At 54.1% G+C, this 26,180-nt stretch overlaps 1 protein-coding gene across 1 annotated transcript; it reads right to left on the minus strand.

Moving 5' to 3' along the window:
- LOC104677219 (protein spinster homolog 3) lies at positions 1-25,935 on the minus strand. Its single transcript, XM_030924101.1, has 9 exons — positions 25,407-25,935; positions 18,419-18,484; positions 12,118-12,254; positions 10,775-10,926; positions 10,058-10,124; positions 8,732-8,880; positions 7,643-7,795; positions 2,725-3,001; positions 1-144 (listed from the first exon to the last, which is right to left on the minus strand). Exons 1-9 carry the CDS (start codon positions 25,603-25,605, stop codon positions 1-3), a joined length of 1,344 nt encoding a protein of 447 aa, XP_030779961.1. The 5' UTR covers positions 25,606-25,935.
- Positions 25,936-26,180: the final 245 nt, after the last annotated feature.

Below are 26,180 nucleotides of genomic sequence, written 5' to 3' on the forward strand. Positions count from 1 at the left end.
CTATACCAGGACAGCCCGAGGGGCGTGCACAGAAGACGTCTTCAGGACACCCAGATGCATGTCATCTGGCGTTCGGGGAGAATGGATCCTGGGGCCTGACTCCCCCCAAGGAAGTCTGCAGGTGGGGCTGCCAGAGGAAGCAGTCTGCGGTGTCGTGGGAGGGGAGAGGGCAGCAGTGGGGGAGGCCTCCCTTCCTGACCTCCTCCAGGAGTCAGATGGACACCGCGGAGGGAGACACGGTGCTCATGAGAGGAGCCTCTTGCAGGATTGCCTACCCAGGCAAGACGGCCTGGCTGGAAAGGCAACCCTCACATCAAGGAATTGGGCAAAGTAAAAACCAGGGCTGCCAGGTGCGATGGCTGAAGCCTGTAATCCCAGCACTTTGGGAGGCCGAGACGGGCGGATCACGAGGTCAGGAGATGGAGACCATCCTGGCTAACACGGTGAAACCCCGTCTCTACTAAAAAAATACAAAAAACTAGCCGGGCGAGGTGGCGGGCACCTGTAGTCCCAGCTACTCGGGAGGCTGAGGCAGGAGAATGGCTTGAACCTGGGAGGTGGAGCTTGCAGTGAGCTGAGATCCGGCCACTGCACTCCAGCCTGGGCGACAGAGCGAGACTCCGTCTCAAAAAAAAAACAAAAAATACCAGGGCCAGAGACCCCAAAGTGCCCACAAAGGCCCCCCACACCCAGCCTCTGAGCATCTGCCACATGGGGGGCACTGACAGCGCGAAAACAACCCGGACACACACAGTACTCGGCCTGTTCTCAGCCATCCTCCCACGCCCGCTCATCTCTGGAGGCGACAGAATTGCGAGGGGAGGGGGGATGTCAGGGATGTGGGGTGAAAGACGGAACAAGGAGAACAAAACCCCACTGTAGCCCCACCTCTTCCCAAGGCAATTTTCTGGTCCTGGATAGAAACTTTATTTGGGGCCAGGCACAGTGGCTCACACCTGTAATGCCAGTACTTTGGGAACCTGAAGCGGGTGGATGACAAGGTCAGGAGTTGGAGACCAGCCTGGCCAACATGGTGAAACCCTATCTGTACTAAAAATACAAAAATTAGCTGGGCGTGGTGGCGTGCGCCTGTAGTCCCAGCTACTCAGGAGGCTGAGGCAGGAGAATCGCTTGAACCTGGGAGGCAGAGGTTGCAGTGAGCTGAGATGGTGCCACTGCACTCCAGCCTGGGGCAACAGAGCAAGACTCCATCTCAAAATAAATAAATAAAATAAAAAATTTAAAAAATAGCTGGGTGTGGTGGCTCGCACCTGTAATCCCAGCTACTTGGGAGGCTGAGGCAGGAGAATCACTTGAACCCAGGAAGCAGAGGTTACAGAGAGCTGAGATTACGCCACTGCACTCCAGCCTGGGTGACAGAGCGAGACTCAGTCTCAAACAAAAAAAAAAAAGAAAAAAGAAACTTTATTTGGAAGCAGGGCCAAAGTTTTTATTTCAATGGGACCAGACTGTTTAGTTTGTGCGTGTGACTGGAGAAGCGATGGGCTCTGGCCACGGGTGGGAGATGTGGCCAAACTAGTGTGAGGACAATAAAGTCGTGGCTGGTTTACTTTTCCAAAGTCCAGCCTGCTCAGTAAACCTGGTGCACACGCGTATGGGCCCTGTCTGCAGCCACAGGGCCCGGGGCCATGGATCTGGGAAAGGAGGGGAGGTCTAACCCCTCTGCTTCCGGCTGGGCTGGTGTTAGTTTCCCAGAAGCAGTGGCCCTTTCCCATGTTGGGGGTCAGGCAGGGCTGGGGCTTTGGGGAGCCAGGGACACTCCAGCTCTGGTCCCCTGCCCTTTGGGCCCCCTGTCTTTGGACAGGCCCCATACACCTCAGTGCCTCAAGGGAACCAAACAGGCACTGAGCCCAAGCAGGAACACGAATTCTGGCATGAGGATAGAGCGGTCCGGGAAGCCTTTTGGAGCCTTTTGGAGCTCAACTCAAAGCTGACTTTGAGTTGAGTCTTGCAGAAGGAGGATTTCAGGATGCACAAAAGAGGAACTGGTGCTCTCGGTGGAAGAAATGGACGCGTGCAAAGTCTGGGAAGTCGGTGTGCCCACGCGGCTGGCACGGCCAGAGTGTGAGGCCCATGCAAGGGTGTGATGGGATGTGGATATGGAATGCTTGATATTACCGTGATTATCGCCCTTAAAGCAGCATCCACATTGGCCATAACCAATCTGGGCCTCGCTTCGCTCCTCTGTAACCTGGGGAGAATTGCTCTATTTCTTCTTTGGCCCACAATATGCCCTGGCAATAAATGAGTCCTATTTTCTCAAACTAACACATTAATCCAATGCTCAGAGGACACCTTTTACAGTCAGAAAAGCTCAGGCTCAAATCCTAGTTCTGCCGCTTCCTCACTGTGAAACTCCTGGTAAGCTTCTCTCTCTTTTTCTCCCCCAAGATAGAGTCTTGCTCTGTTGCCCAGGCTGGGGTGCAGCAGCACAATCGCAGCTCACCACAACCTCTGCCTCCTGGTTCAAGCGATTCTCCTGCCTCAGCCTCCCAAGCAGCTGGGATTATAGGTGCCCACCACCATGCCCAGCTAATGTTTTTATATTTTTAGTAGAGACGGGGTTTCACCATATTGGCCAGGTCGGCCTTGACCTCCCAAAGTGCTAGGATTACAGACGTGAGCCACCGCGTCCAGCCTCTCTTTACTGATCTGCAAAACGGGGATAAGCTCTACCCAGAAGGAGAGATCAACATAATGTACATAAAGGCCGGGCACAGCGTGAGCCGTGGAAACAGGAGTTCCTCGTCCCCCAACCCTGTTCCCACCTCCATAGAGGCTCTCACTTACATAGGAGGCCAGCAGGGTGGTCGGGGCCAAGAAGAGAGCCAGGTAGAGGCAGGGGGCTGTGGCAAGCAGGCTGGAGGCGCAGATGAGGGGCTCAGCTCTTGGAATGACTTTCTTGTACCTCCTCGCAGCTTCTGCCCCCAAGATGACCCCAATGACGCCGGTTATGATGGTCAATGACCCAAAAATCAGGCTAATGGGAGAGAACACAGAGGGGTTGGTCAGCTGGGTGAGCTCAGCATGGAGACCTTTCACCCTGCTCCCAGCCCCAGGTCTAGCCCCATGGCTCAAGGGCACGATCTGGTGTCTACAGGGAATATGGCTGTGGGCCCCTGATCTGACCCAGGCCTTACCCACCCTCATCACTGAGGCTCCCAGGACCTGGGGACCCTGACCAGGGACCAATGTCCCACTGCCCTCCCCCAGCCCCTTTCCTACCTCCTCCCCTATCTCATCCTGGGGATCCCACTGGCCATGTGGGTGATCGCCCAGAACCCCAGGTCCCAGCCTGCCTCATCTCCATTGACCCTTTCCCTCTCATCCCCCAAAACTGCCCACTCAAAATCTGAATTCCAGGGTCCCACTCTGGCCCCAACCTTCTCTCTTTCCAGCTCCCAGTACTACGAGGAATGGAGGCAAGCGAACATGTATTTACTAAGCCCCTGTGATACACCCGGCCCTTGTCTGGGCCCTCTACACGCCTTCCTTCCTTGAATCCCATCCTTCCCCTTCCTGTCTTTGAACCCCCCTCAGGCAGCCCCTGCCTGACCTCCGTCCCTTTCCCACCCACTTTTAGACCCACTTCTACTCCATTTCGCTTCCCCTTGTACATCCTTCCTGTGGAGACCTGTCCCTACAAAATAATCGCCACATAGGCTCCCCAAGAGTGCATTCTGTGGTGGCAGGAGATCTGTGGTGGGAAGAGTTCAAGATCAGAAAGATCTCATCTCTACAAAAAATGTTTAAATGATCCAGCCTTGGCGGCGTGCACCTGTAGTCCCAGCTACTCAAGAGGCTGAGGCGGGAAGATCACTTGAGCTCAGAAGTTCGAGGCCACAGTGAGTTATGATCATACCGCTGCACTCCAGCTTGGGCAACAGAGCAAGAATCTGTCTCTAAAAATAAAATTAAAAACACAGACCTGACCACGTCCCCGCCCACCTCCTGCCTAAAATTCTCCACCAGCTCTCAGATACCCACTAGATTTGTCCCCAGTTCCGTAAGGTGTACATTGTTCTTTGTGATCTGACTCTGACTCACATCAACTCCAGGTCCTAGCTCTATTTTCTTCACCCAGACTAGTTGCTCTCCCCTCCCGACTCCCAACCACACAGTTTCATTCCTCTGCCTGGAACACCCTTCACTAGTTTTTGACCTATCAAACTCCTACTCATCCTTCAAGACCCAGCACAGCCTACTTGGGGATGCCCTTCCTTTGTTCGCTTGCTGATCCCTTCACTCCCATCAGTTCCCACAGCACCTTCTGTGTCTGTCATCAGGTTCATTCGCTGGCCTGGGAATTCCTAGAGAACAGTAACAGGTTTGGTTTCCTCTCTTGACTCTATGCTGGGAGTATAGAGCCTGGCACACGAGAGACATATGTTGAGCAAGTGAACTCATGGATTCCTCCTACAATTCCCAGATGGACAGATGAGCAAGGAGAGGCTGAGAAAAGTCAAGGCCAAGATTACCCAGCTGGTAAATGACAGACCAGGATTTGAATATACATCCTCACCCTCCTGGTCTATTCTGCAACCTCTAGCCTCCTTTTAAAGGAGCTCAAAGGGGCCAGGCGAGGTGGCTTATGCTTGCAATCCCAGCACTTTGGGAGGCCGAGGCGGGTGGATCACTTGAGGTCAGGAATTCAAGACCAACCTGGCCAACATAGCAAAACCCCAACTCTACTAAAAAAAAAATTGGCTGGGGCCGGGCGCGGTGGCTCAAGCCTGTAATCCCAGCACTTTGGGAGGCCGAGACGGGCGGATCACGAGGTCAGGAGATCGAGACCATCCTGGCTAACACGGTGAAACCCGTCTCTACTAAAATACAAAAAAAAACTAGCCGGGCGAAGTGGCGGGCCGCCTGTAGTCCAGCTACTCGGGAGGCTGAGGCAGGAGAATGGCGTAAACTCGGGAGGCAGAGCTTGCAGTGAGCTGAGATCTGGCCACTGCACTCCAGTCCGGGCGACAGAGCGAGACTCCGCCTCAAAAAAAAAAAAAAAAAAAAAAAAAAAAAAAAAAAAAAAAAAAAAAAAAATTGGCTGGGAATGGTGGTGGGCACCTGTAATCCCAGCTACTTGGGAGGTTGAGGCAAGAGAATCACTTGAATCTGGGAGGTGGAGGTTGCAGTGAGCTGAGATCGCACCACAGCACTTCAGCCTGGGCAAGAAAGTGAGACTCTATCTCAAAAACAAAATGAAACTAAACAAATAAAGGAGCTCAAAGGGAACGCTGAGACTGTGCCCAGCGTGAACTCTTGAAGACACCAGTCTAACCAGGATCTTTCCAGCCTCTCAGTAGCTCCCTGTTGTCCTCTGAGCAAGCTCCTGGCCAGCACTGACAGCTCTGCGGGACTGGTCCATGCCGACTGATGTAGCTTCCCCTCTCTTCTCCCACCCTCGCTTTGCCCAGATGACTGAGAATTCTCTAAATTCTCTACTAAAAGTACAAAAATTGGCTGGGTGTGGTGGCGGGCGCCTGTAGTCCCAGCTACTCGGGAGGCTGAGGCAGGAGAATCGCTTGAACCTGGGAGGTGGAGCTTGCAGTGAGCTGAGATCGTGCCGCTGCACTCCAGCCTAGCAACACAGCAAGACTGTCTCAAAAAAAAAGAAAGAAGAAGAAGAAGGAGGAGGAGGAGGAGGAGGAGGAGGAGGGGAGGGGGAGGGGGACGAGGAGGGGAGGGGGAGGGGGAGGAGGGAGAGGGGGAGGCGGAGGGGGCAGGGGCAGGGGCCGGGGCAGGCAGAAAGAAGAAAGAAGAGCTTTCCAAACCTTCCCAGCCTTCTGAGCTGTGCGAGGTCTGGCTCAGCCTAGTCAAGTGACCCGAATCCCAGATGCATGCTGGCCGCCTCTGAGTCCTGGTCTGAGCTGACCTTGGCAGGTTCTCGAGATATTCGTGAGACTTAGGATTGATTATCTAGACAGGCTGCCTGAAAAAGCACCCCCGCCAGCCCCTGAACGGGAGGTGCAGCCAGAGGACATGGCCCAGCTCCGAAGCCCTTCACGTTCCCTCCATCCACACAGGGCCTTCCCAGCATCACAGACTCTCACAGCCAAGAGAGGCCTTAAAAATCTGTAAGTCAGGCCGGGCACTGGTGGCTCACGCCTGTAATCCCAGCACTTTGGGAGGCTGAGGTGGGCCAATCATTTGAAGTCGGGAGTTTGAGACCAACCTGGCCAACATGGTGAAACCCCATCTCTACTAAAAGTACAAAAAAAAAATTAGCCGGTTGTGGTGGCGCATGCCTGTAATCTTAGCTACTAGGAAGGCTGAGGCAGGAGAACAACTTGAACCCAGGAGGTAGAGATTGCAGTCAGCCAAGATTGTGCCATTGCACTCCAACCTGGGCAACAAGAGTGAAACTCTGTCTCAAAAAAAAAAAAAAAAAAAAACAGGCATGGTGGCGTGTGTGTGCCTGTGGTCCCAGCTACTTGGGAGGCTGAGGTGGGAGGATTGCTTAAGCCTGGGAGGTCGAGGCTGCAGCAAACTGTACCATTGCACTCTAGCCTGGTGACAGAGTGACACATTGACTCAAAAAAGAAAGAGGAGAAGGAAGGGAGGAAGGGAGGGAGGGAGGGAGGGAGAGAGAGAGACAAGAAGGAGAGGAGGGGGGAGGGAGGGAGAGAGAAAGAAAGAGAGAAGGAAGGAGAGAAAAAACAAGAGAGGAGAGGAGAAGAGAAGAGAGAAAAGAAGAGAGGAGAGGAGAAGAGAAGAGTAGAGAAGAGAAGAGAAGAGAGAAGGAAGGAGGAGAAGGAGGAGGAGGGAAGGAGAAGGAGGAGGAGGGAAGGAGAAGGTAGGCGCAGGTGCAGTCAGCAGAGGACCAGTGTCGCCAAAACCCTGGCGGAGGATGGGGCTCCAGGGAAGAGGAGAGCATCCCCAGGAGCCCCCAAGACCCACCAGGACAGGGTCAGAACGGAGGAGGGGACCACGCGGAGGCTGAAGAGCAGCTGCTGGAGGCAGTGGCGAGGCCGGGGTTAAGGGTTCCGGGAGGAGGAGGAGAGAAGGAAGGGAGAACTGAAGGGTGTCCTTGACTCAGCATCAAGCAGTCACTGGAGCTCTTGGAGCACAGGGTGGAAGGTGATAGGAACAGAAGTGGAGCCCAGCCGGGCAGCAGACAGCCCAGGAAGCGGGAGAGGGCGTGCCCTAAGGGCAGAGTGCCCGGCCTTCCCTCCCAGGAGCCTTCTCACACACATGAAATCCCAAAACTAGCGAAGCAACGAGGCCTCCCGGGCCCCAGTTTGCCATCTGTAAAATGGGATGCCCTCATAGAAGATGCTACAGGCCCCTCTGAAGGGTGGGGCTCCTCTCATCCCACAGCCCCACAGAAGCCTCATGCCCATCTCCCACCAGTGCCTTCTGGAGCCCACAGTGGCCCCAAGAGTGGAGAGACGGGGGATTCAGCTCACAGAGGACAAGGGAGCTGGCCATGGCCACCCAGAGTGGCAGAGGCTCAGCCCGAGCCCAAGCCAGGCCTCCTGCTGCCATCTGGGTCCGAGCCTCACTGTCTTCACACAGCACCACGTGTCCCACCCCAAGAAACTGAATTTCGGAGCTCAGAACTTCCTCAGGAAGAGCCCCCAAGCTGGGCAAGGTGCCCAGTGCCCCCGGACGCCCTCACCTGTCAGGGTTGCTGCACGGCTCCTGGAAGCACGGAGGCTGCAGCCCGTGAACCACGCGTGCCTCAAGCAGAAACTTGGGGGCCCAGAACCCCAGGGCTCCAGTCACAAAGGCCATGGCGGTCACTCCGAGGGTGGACCACACAAAACTCCAGCTGCAAGACAAGGTGCCCCAGCTGGAGTCGGGAGAGGGCTGGGGCTGAAGGGGCCTGCCCACTCCTCCCAACTCCTGGGCACCAGGAACTTTTCCATCTCATCTCATTACCTTCAAGATTCCATAGGTAGCAATTGCTAACTCCTCTTTACAGATAGGCAAACTGTGGCTCCGAAGAAGACACTCAGGTTACCCCAAGCTCCAGCCTCCAGACCCTTCCTGGCAGCACCCTGAGCTCCAGCCTCCCCTATGTTTCGGAGACCCCCCTACCCACATACCTTGGCTCCTCCTCCCTCCCTCCTCTCTGCAGGACCAAATCTCCCCATCCTGAGGGTTCCCCAGCCAGCATCACATTCTCCAGGAGGCTGTCCCTGCCTGCCCCACCTTCCTCTGAGTCCTCCTGGTCGGTTTCACAGCTCAGTAACAGAAGTGGGTCCTGTCCATGCCCTGCCTTGCAGTGAATTGTGAGGCCTGGGACCAGCAGTTGACTCCTGCCTGCCTCCCCCAGCATGGCTGGCACAGAGGATCACGCACGCCATGAGGCTTGGAGAGGTGAGTGATGAACTCCCAGCATCCTCCAAGCAACCCGGAGAAGGGGACAAGGCTGGAGAATTCCATCCATTGAATAAGCAAGGTCAGTGAGGCTCTGAGTACCAGGGCCACTTATGGGCAGGGCAGCGGCAGAGGCAAGGCTGGGGCTCATGCCATCTCCCTCCCTCCCTGTCCATATTTCTGTCACATGGCAAGGTGATGGAGGCTGAGCCCTAAGGGAGGGAGGGGCACTTCAGTTGGTAAGTGGGATCTCAGAGGAAGAGGAGGGCTGTAAACATTGGGACAATAAGGGAGGGCTCCCTGGAGGTGGAGAGAGGGGGTCAGTGAGGCTGGGGCAGACAAAGGGGTTTTTCCATGCCTTGCAGGGGGTAGCAGTGACACTCACTTTTTCCCCAGGTATCTGACGTCCTCACACCAGCTGCTCCTCGAGCCTCCCGCGGCCCCCTCCCCCTGCGTCTCGGTAGCTCCCCGGGGTGGGTCTGGAACCAGCAGGATAAGCAGGATCAAGGCCATGGCCTCCAGGCAGGGCATGATCTGGGGACAGGAGGGCCCAGGAAGCTCAGGGCCACATATTATCACAGCCCAAGAGACCCCGGGGGCAACTGGTCACAGTACCAGCCAGTGTCTGACCTCTAGGGTCCAGGCCCTGGGAGTAGTGGGGGTGACTTGTTTTTCAGGGCGCTGGTATCCACAGAGCGGGATGTACCACTGTTTCTCAGCCCTCACCACTGCAGCCTTTCCAGGGAGTGGAGTCTTTTTGGGACTTCATGTAATTCCCATCTTTCCAGTACAGACACCACCCTTTTGGGGTCAACGGGCCTGAGATGGTTGAGAACAGGGACCCTCACTACCCTGGCCCTGCCTCCTGAGTACCTGCTGCCCCTAGAGCTGACCTTTCCCTGGCCCAGGCCTCCATCTGCCACATAGTCCTGCCCTGGCATCCTCTCCTAGCGGCCCCTCTGCTCAAACCCCAAGGACGGGGATCTCACTACCCACCTTGGGTCAGCCTTCAAACAGCTCAGACCATGAGAAGGCTTATTCAATCCAGGTCAGACCTGCCTCCTCGAAGCCCACCCCACTCCCGAGATTCCAAATCTGGCTTCAGCGCTTCACACGCCAGCTCCCCGGCACTGGGCCGGCTCCGTGGAGGTCTGCATGCAGCCTGCACTCCCACCAAGCTGCATTCCCAGGGCTGAGCTCAGCGCCCTCCACTATGGAGTTCCTTCCTCTTCAGAACGGTCCTGCTCCATGCCCATGTTGGAATTACAAGGCCCGCAGCCCAGCGGGGCCTGCCTGGCATCTTCCTCAGCATCCTGCTCAACTGCTGAGCGAGCCTAGCTGCCAGTCCGCCAGGGCCTACTCCGTGCCCTGACCCTGCGGCTTGGAACTTCCATCTCTCGTCTCACTGATCCTCAAGATGCCTTAGGTAGCGTTTACTACCCCCACTTTACCGACAGGTAAACTGAGGCTCTGAAGAAGGTGACCTGCTTGAGATCACACAGCTGGTAAACTAAGCAGCCAGCTTTGAGCCTAGGGCCACCACCTCCCCAGCCCATGCTCCCTGTGGGGCCCCAAAGCTGCCAATGCCTGACCACCCCCCGCCCCCCCAATGGCGCCGCGTGCTACTCCAAGTGGCTAAGGTCACCCAAGGCTGGAAAGTCCCTGCTGGTCCAGAGGGAAAGCAGAGGGAAGAAAAGGAAGCTGGACTCACTCGGAGGGCCCAGCGCCAGTTCCCAGTCAGCGTCGTCACAGCCGACCCCAGCACGTAACCCAAACCACTACAACAGAGGGTCAAGGGCAATGGACTGTGAGGGGAGGGAGGCAGAAGGCAGACCCCACTGCCAGCCTGACCCAGGGTGCTCCCCCGTGCCCCAGGGAGCTGGTTCTCTGCAGGCACAGAGCTGTTTCACTGAGGAAAGTAAGCCACGTGAGGTCCAGATGTCCACTGCCCTTGGTCAAATCACCAGTGACCTCTGGATCCTGGCCCACCCCCAGCGCCACTCTCCCCACCTATGGAAACACATACTGTCCGCCCTCCTGCCCAAGGCTGGGCCCTGCTTGAATCAGGCAAGTTCAGGAAATCTGGGTCAGAGGCCAGGGTCCTGACTGCAAATCCTGCTTCCTCACCTCGCCTCCCAGGGCCGGCCCCTCCCTGGCCGGGCCACACTGCCGAGTGTACGAATCTGCAGGGCGCATCCTCATCACCTCTACTCCTCCCCCAGCCCATCAGTTGGCGTCACTGCCCCCGTTGACAGATGAGGAAACTGAGGCTCGGAGAGGTAGACTCATGTGGCGAGGAAGGGGTAGCACTGGGACTCAAATTGCAGCCCTCCTGGTTTGACCTCTCCTACCCATGCCCAGCCCCTGTTCTGACTCCTTTGGGCCTCAGTTTACCACCTGGGGAAGTGGACCCATGGGTAATACCAACCTTCCAACAGGGATAAAGATGTAGAAGACGGCCAGCACGCGGGTGCGCTCGTCCCTCACGAAGAGGTCGCCCAGGACGGTGGGCGCGATGGTGGCGTAGCTGGCCGAGCCAGTGCCCACGACGCCCCGGGACAGGAAGAAGAGCCAAGAATACTGGGCGAGCAGGCACAAGACCACGTGAGTTCCAGAAATCACCCATAGGGCCAGGAACCCGAGGGTTTGTTGGAAAAGCCAAGGGGACCTCATGTCACAGGACCCCAGAGTAGGGAGAGGGGATCGGGGCTATGGACACCTCTCCACTCCAGGTTTCCAAAGTCCCACATGTGTCCCCTGAAGCCACCGCCTACCCCCCTGCCCAGGGGAGCCCTTCTCCTGGGTCCCACCATTGCTAACCAGGCCAGTTCCCCAAGACAGCAGCTGTTACCCCCAGTTCCACCCCCAGCAGAGTCAGGCAGAAATGAAGCTGGTGCGGCAGTGAGAGGTAGGAGAGAGGAGGTCTCCTGTTAAGAAAGTCCACCAGGCTGGGCGCGGTGGCTCAAGCCTGTAATCCCATCACTTTGGGAGGCCGAGACGGGCGGATCACGAGGTCAGGAGATGGAGACCATCCTGGCTAACACAGTGAAACCCCGTCTCTACTAAAAAAAAATACAAAAAACTAGCCGGGTGAGGTGGTGGGCGCCTGTAGTCCCAGCTACTCGGGAGGCTGAGGCAGGAGAATGGCGTAAACCCGGGAGGCGCAGCTTGCAGTGAGCTGAGATCCGGCCACTGCACTCCAGCCTGGGCGACAGAGTGAGACTCCGCCTCAAAAAAAAAAAAAAAAAAAAAGAAAGTCCGCCGGGTCGGCCAGCCACGGTGGCTCACGCAAGTAATCCCAGCACTTTGGGAGGCTGAGGCGGGTGGATCAACTGAGGTTGGGAGTTCGAGACCAGCCTGGCCCACACGGCAAAACCTTGTCTCTACTAAAAAATACAAAAATTAGCTGGGCGTGGTGGCACACGCCTGGTATCCCAGCTGCTCTGGAGGCTGAGACAGGAGAATCACTTGAACTCGGGAATCGGAGTTTGCAGTGAGCCGAGATCGCACCATTGCACTCCAGCCTGGGCAACAAGAGCGAAATTGTGTCTCAAAAAAAAAAAAAAAAAAAAGTCCACCAGCTCTGCCCTGCGCAGCTCAGGCTGGAGACTGGGCCCTCACCTCCTCTCCCAGCCCTCCGTGCAATCCCTGATCCAGTCACAGTTGGGAATGGAGCAGAATTGTCCCCACGCAGCTCTGATGGGGCTGGATCAGGGAGGAAGCAGGTGGGGAAGGGGCGTCAGGGGCCTGGGCAGAGGCATGGACACCTACCCGGGGGGAGATGAAGGAGCTAGAGAGCCCAGCTCCTGACCAGAGCAAGATCCCGAAGCTCATGGTGGTCTTGCGGCTGTATCGGTCGCCCAGGTAGCCAAACACGGGTGCAGACAGCAGCAGGCAGCCGATGAAGACTGGAGGAGACACACAGGGGCAGCCTGGGTCCCCCCACGACCGTGGCAGGGCAGACGGCCCAGCAGGCCTGGGGAGGGAAGGGGCCTGACTCAGAAGCCACAAGCTGGCACCTTGGCAGCGGGCCCAGGGTAGGAGGAAGAAAAGATAAGGTGAACCTCACAGTGCGTGGCCAACATACAACCCCAGCCGAGAGTGTGGAGGCCTGGACCCGGCCCCGAACCCAAAGCCCAGCTCTGCCGCTTGCTCTGGGTGTCACCCCAACACTGGAGAAGTCACCATCCCCCCCAGGATGGTGAAGGTGAGATGGGAAGTGAATGTGGAGCGTCAGGCATGGAGCAGATGCCAGTTTCCAGGCTTTACAAAAACACGTAACCCCTGTGAACCTGGATATGGGGACAGGTCTGATTTTTCATTCATGTACCTACTGGGGCAACAGGGAGCAGGGGAAGAGGGAAGTCAGCCTGGGCCTGCTCTGAGCAGTAAATGAGGACAGTTTAGAATGAGCACATTGGGCCGGGCGCAGTGGCTCACGCCTGTAATCCCAGCACTTTAGTTGGCTGAGGTGGGCAGATTGCCTGAGCTCAGGAGTTCTAGACCAGCCTGGGCAACATAGTGAAACTCTGTCTCTACTAAAAAAAAAAAAAAATACAAAAAAGTTAGCCAGGCCTGATGGTGGGCGCCAGTAATCCCAGCTACTCGGGAGCCTGAGGCACGAGAATTGCTTGAACCCGGGAGGCAGAGGCTGCAGTGAGCCGAGATCACGCCACTGTACTCCAGCCTGGGCGACAGAGGAAGGCTTGGTCTCAAAAAAAGGAAAAAACAAAAGAAAGAATAAGCACATTCACTGTGAACTAGTGATGATTCCAGGAAGCCAGGAAAGAATTGGTTTTCCTACATAGGTAAAATGTTCCCTGGACACAGCTGCATTTATACTTTCATTTAATTTGTAAGACAAAATCTCACTCTGTCACCCAGACTGGAGTGCAGTGGTTCAATCTCGGCTCACTGCAGCCTCTGCCTCCTGGCCTCAAGCCATCCTCCCACCTCAGCCTCCAGAGTAGTTGAGACTACAGGCACGTTACCACCACACTTGGCTAATTTTTGTCGTTTTTGTAGAGACGGGGTTTCACCATCTTGCCCAGGCTGGTCTCGAACTCCTGGGCACAAGGGATCCACCCACCTCGGCCTCCCAAAGTGCTGGGGTTACAGGCGTGGGCCACCGCGCCCGGCGCACTTTCCATTTTTCTGTTGGGCTGTTGTTTGTTCATATGTTTTGGAAATAAGTTCCCATAGTCTTTTATGTTTGTTTTAAGAATTAAAAACGCAACTTCTGGGACTAAGTTGGCTGGGTTTAAATCCTGGCTCACCACTTTCTAGCTATGTGACCTTGGGCAGATTCCTTAACTCTTTTGTTCCCCTTTCATCAACAGTGCTATTCCCTTGTTTGGTTACTGAGAGGATGAAGTAAAATAAAGCACATAAAAGTTATCTGCATAGCTTCATGTAAACATCCAACAAATGTTATCTATTATTATTACTGATTGCATAATTTCAATCATCATCATACAGAAGTGTTTAGCTTTGATGTGGTCAAGTTTATTAACCTTCTGGAGGGGCAAGAGTTGTTTCACGTCTTGTTCATGCATATCTTCTTTATCCAAAAGTTATAAAACTATTTCCCAGCCGGGCGCGGTGGCTCACACCTGTCATCCCAGCACTTTGGGAGGCCAAGGCGGGTGGATCACCTGAGGTCGGGAGTTCGAGACCAGCCTGGCCAACATGGTGAAACCCCATCTCTACTACAAATACAGAAATTAGCCAGGTGTGGTGGTGCATGCCTGTAACCCCAGCTACTAGGGAGGCTGAGGGAGGAGAATGGCTTGAACCCAGGAGGCGGAGGTTGCAGTGAGCCAAGATTGTGCCACTGCACTCCAGTCTGTGTGACAGAGCGAGACTCTGTCTCAAAAAAACAACAAACAACAACAATAAATAAATAAATATATTTTCCCCCATATTCTTCACATGCAGGGATCACTTGCAGGCTGTTTTAAGTGCCTTAAACCTGCAGATGCTCTGTGGCTGACTCTGCAGATGCCCTTCCCAAGGGGAAAGTAGACACTCCTCATTTCCAATGTCTCCAAATTCAAATGGTTTCTTTGACACCATGGATGAAATGAATGCTCCTAGAGTTAAAAGACAGACTCTGGAGCCACACTTCCTGGATTCAAATCCCAGCTTCAGCAAGTCTCCTAACTTCTCTGAGCCTCAGTTTCATCAGCTGTAAAATGGACATAATAATAAAACCTGCCTCGTGGGATTGTTGTGAAGATTAAATAAGTTGATATTTAAAGCACTTAGAATGGTGCCTGGCACGTGGTAGGGGCCAAGTCAGTGTTAGTTTTAAATATGATTAATTAATTAACTCACTCCAGCAGCCTCTCTAGCCCATGGGTGGGTGAAGGGAGCCTGACCACTGCCTCTTCTCACCTTCTACCACTCTCTCTTTTTCTTGTTTTTTTGAGACCGAGTCTCATTCTGTGGCCCAGTCTGAAGCGCAGTGGCACGATCTCAGTTCACTGCAACCTCTGCCTCTGGGTTCAAGTGATTCTCCTGTCTCTGTCTCCCAAGTAGCGGGATTACAGGCACCTGCCACCACACCCGGCTAATCTTTGTATTTTTAGTAGAGACGGGGTTTCACCATGTTGGTCAGGCTGGTCTCAAACTCCCAACCTCAGGTGATCCGCCCACGTCGGCCTCCCAAAGTGCTGGGATTACCGGCGTGAGCCACCACGCCCGGCCCAATCCCTCTGTCTCTTAACCACCCTCTCCCTCAGTCATCAGTTTCCTCTTCTTAGCAGCCCTGTGGACAAACAGGCTGGGTCTAGGGCCACAGCATGGCAACCCGAAAAGGTAAAGAGACCTCACCTGAGGCCACCAGAGACCAGCCTGGTCATCAGGCCGCCAAGCCCACTGTCCTTTCCATGAAATTTTTGGGCTGCTTCTGCAAAGATGACCCTTCTCTTCACCTACTCCCAAACACACACACACACACTTCTCCCTCCGTGGCCCAGGCCTTATAGCAATCATCCTGACCACTATGGTAGAACCAGTGAAGGGCCAGCATGGTGGCTCACGCCTGTAATCTCAACAATTTGGGAGGCTGAGACTGGCAGATCACCTGAGGTCAGGAGTTCAAGACCAGCCTGGCCACCATGGTGAGACCCCATCTCTACTAAAAATACAAAAATTAGCCGGGCGTGGTGGTGGGTGCCTGTAATCCCAGCTACTCAGGAGGCTGAGGCAGGAGAATCACCTGAACCTGGGAGGCAGAGGTTGCAGTGAACCAAGATCGTGCACTCCAGCCTGGTCAATAAGAGTGAAACTCCGTCTCAAAAAAAAAAAAAAAAAAGAAGAACCAGTGAAGGGAAATGTTGAGTAAACCACCATTATCTATTTAATCGAGGAGGTTGTGGGTATCTCACTTTGGCTACAGATATGGCTGGCAGATCAGCATCAGTTGCCGCCTCTTGGCCACAAGACTGAGGGGCAATTGGAAATGATGCATGTTCTAAAGCCATGGTCTTCTAACTCTTGCTCATGTAACTCTTTTGTCTTTTTTTTTTTTTTTTCCTTTTTGTGGAGAAGGAAGTCTCACTATATTGCCCAAGCAGGTCTCGAACTCCTGGACTGAAGCTATTCTCCCGCCTCCGCCTCCCTAAGAGCTGGGATGACAGGCGTGAGCCACCGCACCCGGCTCTCACCTCATTTTTAAAGAAGTTTCTAGAACTACGTACCCTTCCACATATTTTCAGCTAATATTAAAATGTTCTTTTTTTTTTTTTTTTTTTTTTTTTGAGGCGGAGTCTTGCTCTGTCGCCCAGGCTGGAGTGCAGTGGCCGGATCTCAGCTCACTGCAAGCTCCGCCTCCCGGGTTCCCGCCATTCTCCTGCCTCAGCCTCCCAAGTAGCTGGGACTACAGGCACCCGCCACCTCGCCCGGCTAGTTTTTTGTATTTTTAGTAGAGACGGGGTTTCACTGTGTTCGCCAGGATGGTCTCGATCTACTGACCTTGTGATCCGCCCGTCTCGGCCTCACAACGTGCTGGGATTACAGGCTTGAGCCACCGCGCCCGGACTAAAATGTTCTTATCCCGAGTTTGAATCGTTGCCAAGGATGGGACTTCCAGCGTTGTTGTGTATTTTTTTTAACTGTATTTTCATCCAAACTCTTGGAGCTACAGGGTCGAGTTTATTCAGTTTACGGGGAATGTCTGCAGTAGAATCCAAGTCATAATGCCCGTCCTCTTTTGCCAAAGCAATTAGACAATCAAATTGATTATAAGAAAAATGTTGGCCGGGCGCGGTGGCTCAAGCCTGTAATCCCAGCACTTTGGGAGGCCAAGATGGGCGGATCACAAGGTCAGGTGATCGAGACCATCCTGGCTAACACGGTGAAACCCCGTCTCTACTAAAAATACAAAAACTAGCCGGGTGAGGTGGCGGGCGCCTGTAGTCCCAGCTACTGGGGAGGCTGAGGCAGGAGAATGGCGTGAACCCAGGAGGCGGAGCTTGCAGTGAGCTGAGATCTGGCCACTGCACTCCAGTCTGGGCGACAGAGCAAGACTCCGCCTCAAAAAAAAAAAAAGAAAGAAAGAAAAATGTTGCCCGGCGTGGTGCCTCACGCCTATAATCCCAGCACTTTGGGAGGCTAACATGGGCGGATCACCTGAGGTCAGGAATTTGAGACCGGCCTGGCCAACATGGTGGTACATGCCTGTAATCCCAGCTACTCGGGAGGCTGAGGCAGGAGAATTGCTTGAACCTGGGAGGCGGAGGTTGCAGTGAGCCGAGATCGTGCCATTGCACTCCAGCCTGGGCAACAAGAACGAAACTCCATCTCAAAAAAAAAAAAAGAAAAATGTTGGCTTCATTTTTTTCATTGAAACAAATGTGTTGACATGCATCCCTGAGACCATTATCTCACTTTGAATTCTAATTTGTAGATAAATAGTAGACATTGTACACAGGGACAGCTAGATAAGGCTTGGCTCCTTGCCTGGGCTGTGGCCTGGGGCAAATCTCCCCGGCACGTTTCTCCTGATGCTCTCTCCTTTGCTCCCAAGGTCCCCCCAGCAGAAGCCGAGCATCCACGCGGGGGCCTCTGTGTGATGCCCCGGAGGTTTTTATACCCAGGAACAGCACATCCAGGATGTGGAGAGGAGTCCCTCTCTGCTTACTACGGTAGCCAGGGAATTGTACAACGGAAGGAGAGGAAGGAGAACCACAGGCCGACCACAGGCTCCCTGGCAGGCAGGTCATTTTAGGAAAAAAACATACAGGCTTGAGGATCTAGAAATAAATCAGTCTCTCAAAACTCTCTGTGTTCATGTAGCCCCTGGAAAGTTACTGTGTATCCTCAGAGATCCCTGTACCCCAGTTTGAGAGTCATGTTCTAAACCCCTGAGATGATGGACTGTGAGGAGGACCCTTGGTGCCTACTGATTACAGGCTGGGTGTGTGCACAGGTGTATCACGTGTTGTGACCACGTGTGCCCACGTGAGTGTGTGGATATGCACATGTGTGAGTGTGTGTCACCATCCAGGCACCCACAAGGCAAAAGCTAATGCCTCATGACCCCAACCGCTCTGATGTTGTGATGGGACGTGTGGCTGCTCCCTGCTGCTGGGTGTTAGTCTCTCTGTGGGCCCAGAGTCCATCTGAGCCCATGCAGGACGATGTGTCTCTGTCTGTGTCTGTCTGTTTGACTTTGTGTGTCCCAGTAGTCAGATTTTTCAGGTCTATGAGAGGAAAGCGCACATCAGGATTTCTCAAACACCAGCAAGCCTCTGGTGCACAGCTGAGCCTCAGCAATATGAAGGGAAGGAATGACTAGCTCCATAACCAGGAGCTGAGGCTCAGGGGCCTCTCCCAGCCCCACCTCCCTTTGCTCTCCTGCAGCACCCTACACTCAAACTACCACGGCTGCTCCAGCCTGGGCTCTCTCCTGCTCCTGCCTAGACTGTCCCTCAGGCCCACGCTGCACCCACCCTCTGTGCCAGGGGACCCAGTGGGGCTGGAGCTGGGCACAGAAAATGACCCACAGAAAGAGCCCACCCCAGCAGGAACCCAGGACCCCAGCTCCAGAGCCAGGGCTCCTCCTTACCAGTCTGAAGCAAACCAGCATGGCTGTCACTGATCTGAAAAACCTCCTGTACATCCAGCAGCACTCCTGTGGACAGATGGACAGTGCTCAGGAAATGGGAAGTAACACTCCTGGCCTCCAAAGGCAGCTGCTCCAGGTTTGACACAGGGCCACAGCACAGCAGAAGGCATGGCACCAAAGCCCACTGTTCTCTCCCCCCGCTCTCCCACACGTGCACAACCACACACACAACAGCAGACACACAGAGAAACGTGTGCATTTCAAACACTCAAAGAAACAAGCATCCCTTGACTGGGCATGGTGGCTCATGCTTGTAATCCCAGCACTTTGGAAGGCCAAGGTGGGCAGATCACCTGAGGTCAGGAGTTCGAGACCAGCCATGGTCAACATGGTGAAATCTCGTCTCTACTAAAAATACAGAAAATTAGACAGACGTGGTGGTGGGTGCCTGTAATCCCAGCTACTTGGGAGGCTGAGGCAGGAGAATCGCTTGAGCCCGGGAGGCGGAGGTTGCCGTGAGCCGAGATCGCGCCATTGCACTCCAGCCTGGGCAACAAGAGTGAAACTCCATCAGAAAGAAAGAAAAGGAAGGAAGGAAGGAAGGAAGGAAGGAAGGAAGGAAGGAAGGAAGGAAGGAAGGAAGGAAGGAAGGAAGGAAGGAAGGAAGGAAGGAAAAGAAAGAAAGAAGCATCCCAAAGGCACAGACATTCACATACACACGTCGACATACAAGCACACAGCCACACAGCTCCTTCCCTCCTCTTCATGTGGGAACACAGATATAAATAGATACAAATAGGCATTTCCAGAGAAACACACCTGCAGAGGCACAAATATACACACACACACACAGGAACTCACACTCACAGACATGTACACCCAGCAAACACACCTACAGAGGCACAAATACACACACACACAGGAACTCACACTCACAGACATGTACACCCAGCAAACACACCTGCAGAGGCACAAATACACACACACAGGAACTCACACTCACAGACATGTACACCCAGCCTCATACACACAGACACACAGACACATGTGCAGTGAGATGTACCCATAAAGACACACCCAGATACCCACCTGCGTATGCACAGGCTCAGGGCTGCCATCCACACTGCGGTCAGAGGGGCACAGCTCCCTGTTGCTGCGCAGTGCACAGCCCTTTACTTAGGCCGCTGTGTAAACAGAAGTCCCTAGAGCTGTGCAGCACAGCGGCCTTGCTCGTGCAAACACCGGACATGCATAGATGAACATGTACATACAAAGACGAACGTGTCCTGGCTTGCACGCATGCGCACACACAAGCATGTTCTTCCAGAGGCACAGCAGTGGGCGCCCAGCCTAACGCAGAGAGAGAACGTGGGTCTCCCAGACACCAGGGTCTGTTTCCTGATAGCCTCTTGGTGGTGTCTCAGAAAGGGTCCGGGTCTGCAGCACCTGCTCAAGTGAGCCATGCGGCTCTGGCCCTGTCGTTACTACGAAGAGCAACAATCATCACTTTCATGAATCAGGAGGTGACTGAGAGCCAGGCCCTGAGCTGTCCACTTGCAGCTGTCATCCTAAAAGGAGGGGACTGTCATTGCCCCCATTCTACACAGGAAACAGAGGCTCTAGCAGGCCAAGGTTGCCCATCTGAAGCTGGGGGAGCTGGGGCTCAAATCTCAGCCAGAGGCAGCCTGTCCGCACACCCAGAACCACAGAAGGGGGGCAGAAACCCCCAGGTGGGTTCCCGCAGAAACACCCACGTCAAGGAAGTCCTGCGTGCGCACCTCCAAGACCTGCCCCATGCACATAAAGATCAAGGAATCAGAGGAGCAAAGCAAGAAATCTTTGTTTAGGGCCGGGCGCGGTGGCTCACGCCTGTAATCCCAGCACGTTGGGAGGCCGAGGCTGGAAGATCACGAGGTCAGGAGATCGAGACCATCATGGCTAACATGGTGAAACCCCGTCTCTACTAAAAATACTCTACTAAATAATCTACTAAAATACTCTAAAAATACTCTACTAAAAATGTTTTGGAGACTCTGTCTCCAAAAATTAAAAAAAGAAATAAATCTTTGTTTAGAGGGCCAGGTGCAGTGGCTCAAGCCTGTAATCCCAGCACTTTGGGAGGCCAAGACGGGCGGATCACGAGATCAGGAGATCGAGACCATCCTGGCTAACACGGTGAAACCCCCGTCTCTACTAAAAAATACAAAAAAACTAGCCGGGCGAGGTGGCGGCGCCTGTAGTCCCAGCTACTCGGGAGGCTGAGGCAGGAGAATGGCGTAAACCTGGGAGGTGGAGCTTGCAGTGAGCTGAGATCCGGCCACTGCACTCCAGCCCGGGCGACAGAGCGAGACTCTGTCTCAAAAAAAAAAAAAAAAAAAAAAAAAAAAAATCTTTGTTTAGACATTTAATTTGCCCCCAGTTGCCACCATAACCTGGCATACAAACCGGCATGTCCTTTTCCCCCTTTAATATTTTATTTGTTGTTGTTTGAGTTTTATTGTTTGTTTTTGTTTTTGTTTTTTTTTGAGATGGAGTCTCACTCTTTTATCCAGGCTGAAGTACAGTGATGCAATCTCGGCTCACTGCAACCTCCACTTCCTGGGTTCAGGCGATCCTCCTGCCTCAGTCTCCCAAGTAGCTGGGATTACAGGCATCTGCCACCATGCCTGGCTAATGTTTGTATTTTTAGTAGAGACGGGGTTTCACCACGTTGGCCAGGCTGGTCTCGAACTCCTGACCTCTGGTGATCCACCTGCCTTGGCCTCCCAGAGTGCTGGGATTACAGGTGTGAGCCACTGCGACCGGCCCGTTGTTTTTTTGAGATGGAGTCTCGCTGTGTCGCCCAGGCTGGAGTACAATGGCACAGTCTCGGCTAATTCCAACCTCTGCCTCCTGGGTTCAAGTGATTCTCTTGCCTCAGCCTCCCAAGTAGCTGGGATTACAGGTGCCCGCCACCATGCCCGGCTAATTTTTGTATTTTTAGTAGAGACAGGGTTTCACCATGTTGGCCAGGCTGGTCTCAAACTCCTGACCTCAGGTGATCCACCTGCCTCAGCCTCTCAAAGTCCCCTTTTATTATTTTAAATACACAAAGAAGACAGTCTTTGGAAAGAAAAAAAGTAGACAACACAGGTAAGCAAAATAAATAGCTAAACAAAAATGCTCTAAATTGTACCCATCTTCCATTTTCAGGAATGAGGACTCATCCCCTTGTTTTATCTCCTCCTGGGCTCCTCCCAGCCCCATGGTGCTCTAGGGATGACCCAGGGCCAAGTGTGTACCCAGCCTTGCTTTTACCTGTAACCTACCACCCTGGCCCCATAAGAGCTGTTTCCTGCAAGAACATTTTAGTTGTTTATCCCCACCAGTTCCCAGACGCTCCGCATGGTTTCACTTCTCTAGGTCTCTACCCCCACAGTAATCACAGCCCACTTTTTTGCACATACAGAGGAAGTGCTAATGCGGAAGGGACCGAGGCAGGCAAGACTCAGGGTCTTAGGGCCCAGCCAGGGGCCTCCAGGGCTAGCGGCAGAGATAGCAGGTCCCCAGGCTCCTGGGTTCTGGGAGCTCTACACTGGTGATTCCTGGCTCTCATCTGCCTCTTGCTTCTTCCCGCCTTTGCGTGCCCTCGGCCCACACTCCGACTCAGGCCTCCTCAGCTTTGGCCTGATCCACTACAACAGCCTCTGAACTGACTCCCTGGATCATTTTGCCTCCATCAGGGCCTCAAATCCAATTATATGGCTCCCCATTGCCCAAGGTAGAAAGTCCAAGCTCCCAGTCTGGCACCCAAGAAGCTCTGATCTCACCCCATACGCCCCTTCGGGGTTGTTTGTTTGTTTAGTATATATATATATATATTTTTTTTTTTTTTTTTTGAGGCGGAGTCTCGCTCTGTCGCCCGGACTGGAGTGCAGTGGCCGGATCTCAGCTCACTGCAAGCTCCGCCTCCCGGGTTTGCGCCATTCTCCCGCCTCAGCCTCCCGAGTAGCTGGGACTACAGGCGCCCGCCACCTCACCTGGCTAGTTTTTTTGTATTTTTTTTAGTAGAGACGGGGTTTCACTGTGTTAGCCAGGATGGTCTCGATCTCCTGACCTCGTGATCCGCCCGTCTCGGCCTCCCAAAGTGCTGGGATTACAGGCTTGAGCCACCGCGCCCGGCCGTTTAGTATATTTTGTTTTGCTTTTTGTCTTTAGGGGTTTAAGATAAGATCTTGCTCTGTCACTCAGGCTAGAGTGCACTGGTACGATCACTGCTCACTGCAGCCTCCAGCAATCCTCCTGCTTCAGCCTCAAGCAATCCTCCTGCTTCAGCCTCAAGTAATCCTCCTGTTTCAGCCTCCCAAAAGGCTGAAGACATCACTGTCTTCAGCTGTCACTGTCCCTGGCTAACTTTTTTAATTTTTTGTAGAGACAAGGCTTTTCTGTGTTGCCCAGGGTGGTCTCGAACTCCTGACTTCAAGTGAGGAGGAGAAGCTTCTGACCTCTGAGCTCCTCAAAGACGATGACCAGGTCCGGGGATGGCTCTGCAGCCCCTAGAGTTTCATGATTCCACAGCCACTCTCTGGCGTGCTGAGCTGGTAACGGACAGATCAATGGCCAGGTCACAGAGAGGCCTAGCAGCTGCAGGCACCCTCCTGAGCTCCCAGCTTGGCCTGTGCCTCTCCCTTGTCTGGCCGCACCTCTCTGCCTCGCAGGACTGCCATCAACCAGCTTCTATCTCTGCCCCATGAGACGGTCGTTCCTGAGTTCAGGAACTACAAGTCCAATTTCCTCCCTGGGTCCCCAGGAGCCACCAGGGGTCCTACCCACAGTTAGTGCTCAGTCTTGAATGAATAAGTGAGTGAATGAATGAATGGATGAATGAATGACAAGAAGAGCAAGTGGAGCCTCAATCAGTTGTTGTTATTGTTGTTGTTGTTGTTTGAGATGGAGTCACTCTGTCGCCCAGGCTGGAGCGCAACAACGCGATCTCAGCTCACTGCAACTTCCACCTCCCTGGTTCAAGCGACTCTCCTGCCTCAGCCTCCCAAGTAGCTGGGATTACAGGCACCCGCCACCACACCTGGCTAATTTTTGTGTTTTTAGTAGAGACAGGGTTTCACCATGTCGGCCAGGCTGGTCTCGAACTCCTAACCTCAGGTGATCCACCCACCTCAGCCTCCCAAAGTGCTGGGAATACAGGCGTGAGCCACCGTGCCCAGTCCCCAATCAGTCCCCAATCAGAATGAATGAATGAGTGAGTGAGTGAATGAGTGACAGAAGACAGAAGCAGGCTGAGCCCTGAGGCCTGCAAGAAGGAAGGCAGAATGTGCAAGGTTTGCGAGCAGCCTGTTGTTCTAGAAACGCAGCCAGCAGGAGCTATTCTTGCCTGGGCCAGGCTACCCTGTCCTCCACCCAGAACCTCGCGGTCTCTGCCTGGAAGTCCTCCCTGCTATCCTCACCAACCCACCCCTCATTATGCCTCTGGCTCCACCCCCACTGTGCCCTCTCTTAACTTAAAAAAAATATATATATATATATTTTTGAGACAGAGTCTTGCTCTGTCGCCCAGACTGGAGTGCAATGGTGGAATCTTGGCTCACTGCAACATCCACCTCCCGGGTTCAATCAATTCTCTACCTCAGCCTCTGCAGTAGCTGAGATTACAGGCACCCGCTACCACGCTCGGCTACTTTTTATAGTTTTAGTAGAGACGGGGTTTCACCATGTTGCCCAGGCTGGTCACGAACTCCTCACCTCAAGTGATCTGCCCGCTTTGGCCTCCCACAGTGCTGGGATTACAGGCGTAAGCCACTGTACCCAGCCCTAAAATAGTTTTAATTTTTTAAATAGAGACAGAGTCTTGGCCGGGTGTGGTGGCTCAAGCCTGTAATCCCAGCACTTTGGGAGGCCGAGGGGGGCGGATCAAGAGGTCAGGAGATCAAGATCATCCTGGCTAACACGGTGAAATCCCATCTCTACTAAAAATACAAAAAATTCACCAGGCGTGGTGGCGGGCGCCTGTAGTCCCAGCTACTCGGAGGCTAAGGCGGAGAATGGCGTGAACTCGGGAGGCGGAGCTTGCAGTGAGCCGAGATCGCGCCACTGCACTCCAGCCTGGGTGACACAGCGAGACTCCGTCTCAAAAAAAAAAAAAAACAAATAAACAAAAAAAACCCCATCTCTACTAAAAATACAAAAACTAGCCCAGCATGGTGGTATGTGCCTGTAGTCCCAGCTACTCGGGAGGCTGAGAGAGGAATCGCTTGAACCCAGGAGGCAGACGTTGCAGTGAGCCAAGATCGCGCCACTGCACTCCAACCTGGGTGACAGAGCAAGACTTCACCTGGAGAAAAAAAAAAAAAAGGCCGGGTGCAGTGGCTCACGCCTGTAATCCCAGCACTTTGGGAGGCCGAGGCAGGTGGATTACCTGATGTCAGGAGTTCAAGACCAGCCTGACCAACATGGTAAAACCCTGTCTCTACTCCTCTATTAAAAATACTAAAATTAACTAGACGTGGTGGTGCATGCCTGTAATCCCAGCGACTCAGGAGGCTGAGGCAGGAGAATCACTTGAACCCGGGAGACAAAGGTTGCAATGAGCTGAGATTGCGCCACTGTACTCCAGCCTGGACGACAGAGCGAGACTCTGTCTGAAAAAAAAAAAAAAAAAAAGATAGAGACAGAGCCTCACTATGTTGACTAGGTTGGTCTCAAACTCCTGGGCTCAAGCAATCTTTCTGCCTCAGCCTCCCAAAGTGCTGGAATTACAAGTGGAAGCCACCATGCCCAGCCTGTGCCCCCTCTTTAACTGAGGCTGGATTGGGAATGTCAGTTGGTCCTCCCCGATTCGGGCAGACCTGAAAACCACCTCTAGAGGGGAGAACACCAGAGACAGGGCCAGGAACAGAAAGATGGGTGACGGCTGAAAGGCCACCGTGGATCTGCTGCCCCAGCTGGCGGGCAGAGCAGCAGGTGCTGCCCAGGGTGGCCGTCCCCTCCTCACCTGCGATGATGAACCAGTTCATGTAGTTCAGAAGGTTGATGTAGCAGAGCACGGCGGCAGCCACGTAGGCCCTCCACGGGGGCAGGCTCCAGGGGGCGGGTGGGATGGGAGGGGGACACTGCCTGCCTGGCCCTGGGGACTGGCCCTGCGGCCCTCCTGGCCCAGGCTCAGGGCACTCCGCTGACATGCCCCCAGCCATGCCACCCTGCAGCTCCTGGCCTGAGACCGGCGCCAGATCGAAGCAACATCAGTTCAGCACCAAGTCACTTCCTGTGGGCTCTCAGGCTCCAAACCTCAAAGCAGCTGCCTTAACTGTTGGGCATCTTATCGCAGGTTCCTCCTGAGCCCACGGCAGTCTCACCAGTGCGATTTCCCCATCATCAGCCTCTGAGACCTGCTACGGAGGAGAAGGGCTCCTGGCACCCCTACCCTGGGGGACTGGACAACTCTGGGGTCCCCTCGATCCAGCCGGCAGCTTCAGCGGCTGCAGTGAGGAAACAAAGCTTTCAGGGCAGGAAATGAGACGAACCTCCCAGAGGGCGGCTCACTGTGAGATGATCTGGCTGCCCATACGGGACTGTGAACCAATGCCCTGAAGCTGGGGCAAAGGAGGAAGGCTAGGCGTTGGCCAAGACAGCAGCATTGCACTTGACTGCCAGGCAAGGCGAGCACCCACCCAGGATCTAAGGTCCTTCCCGGAGAAACAAACGTAGCAGAGGAGGCTGCCTACAAGAAGACAGTCTATGAGCAGAACTCATCAGCGGGGGCTGCGAA

This window comes from Rhinopithecus roxellana, chromosome 19 (assembly GCF_007565055.1).
Source record: "Rhinopithecus roxellana isolate Shanxi Qingling chromosome 19, ASM756505v1, whole genome shotgun sequence".
Taxonomy (NCBI): Eukaryota; Metazoa; Chordata; class Mammalia; order Primates; family Cercopithecidae; genus Rhinopithecus; species Rhinopithecus roxellana.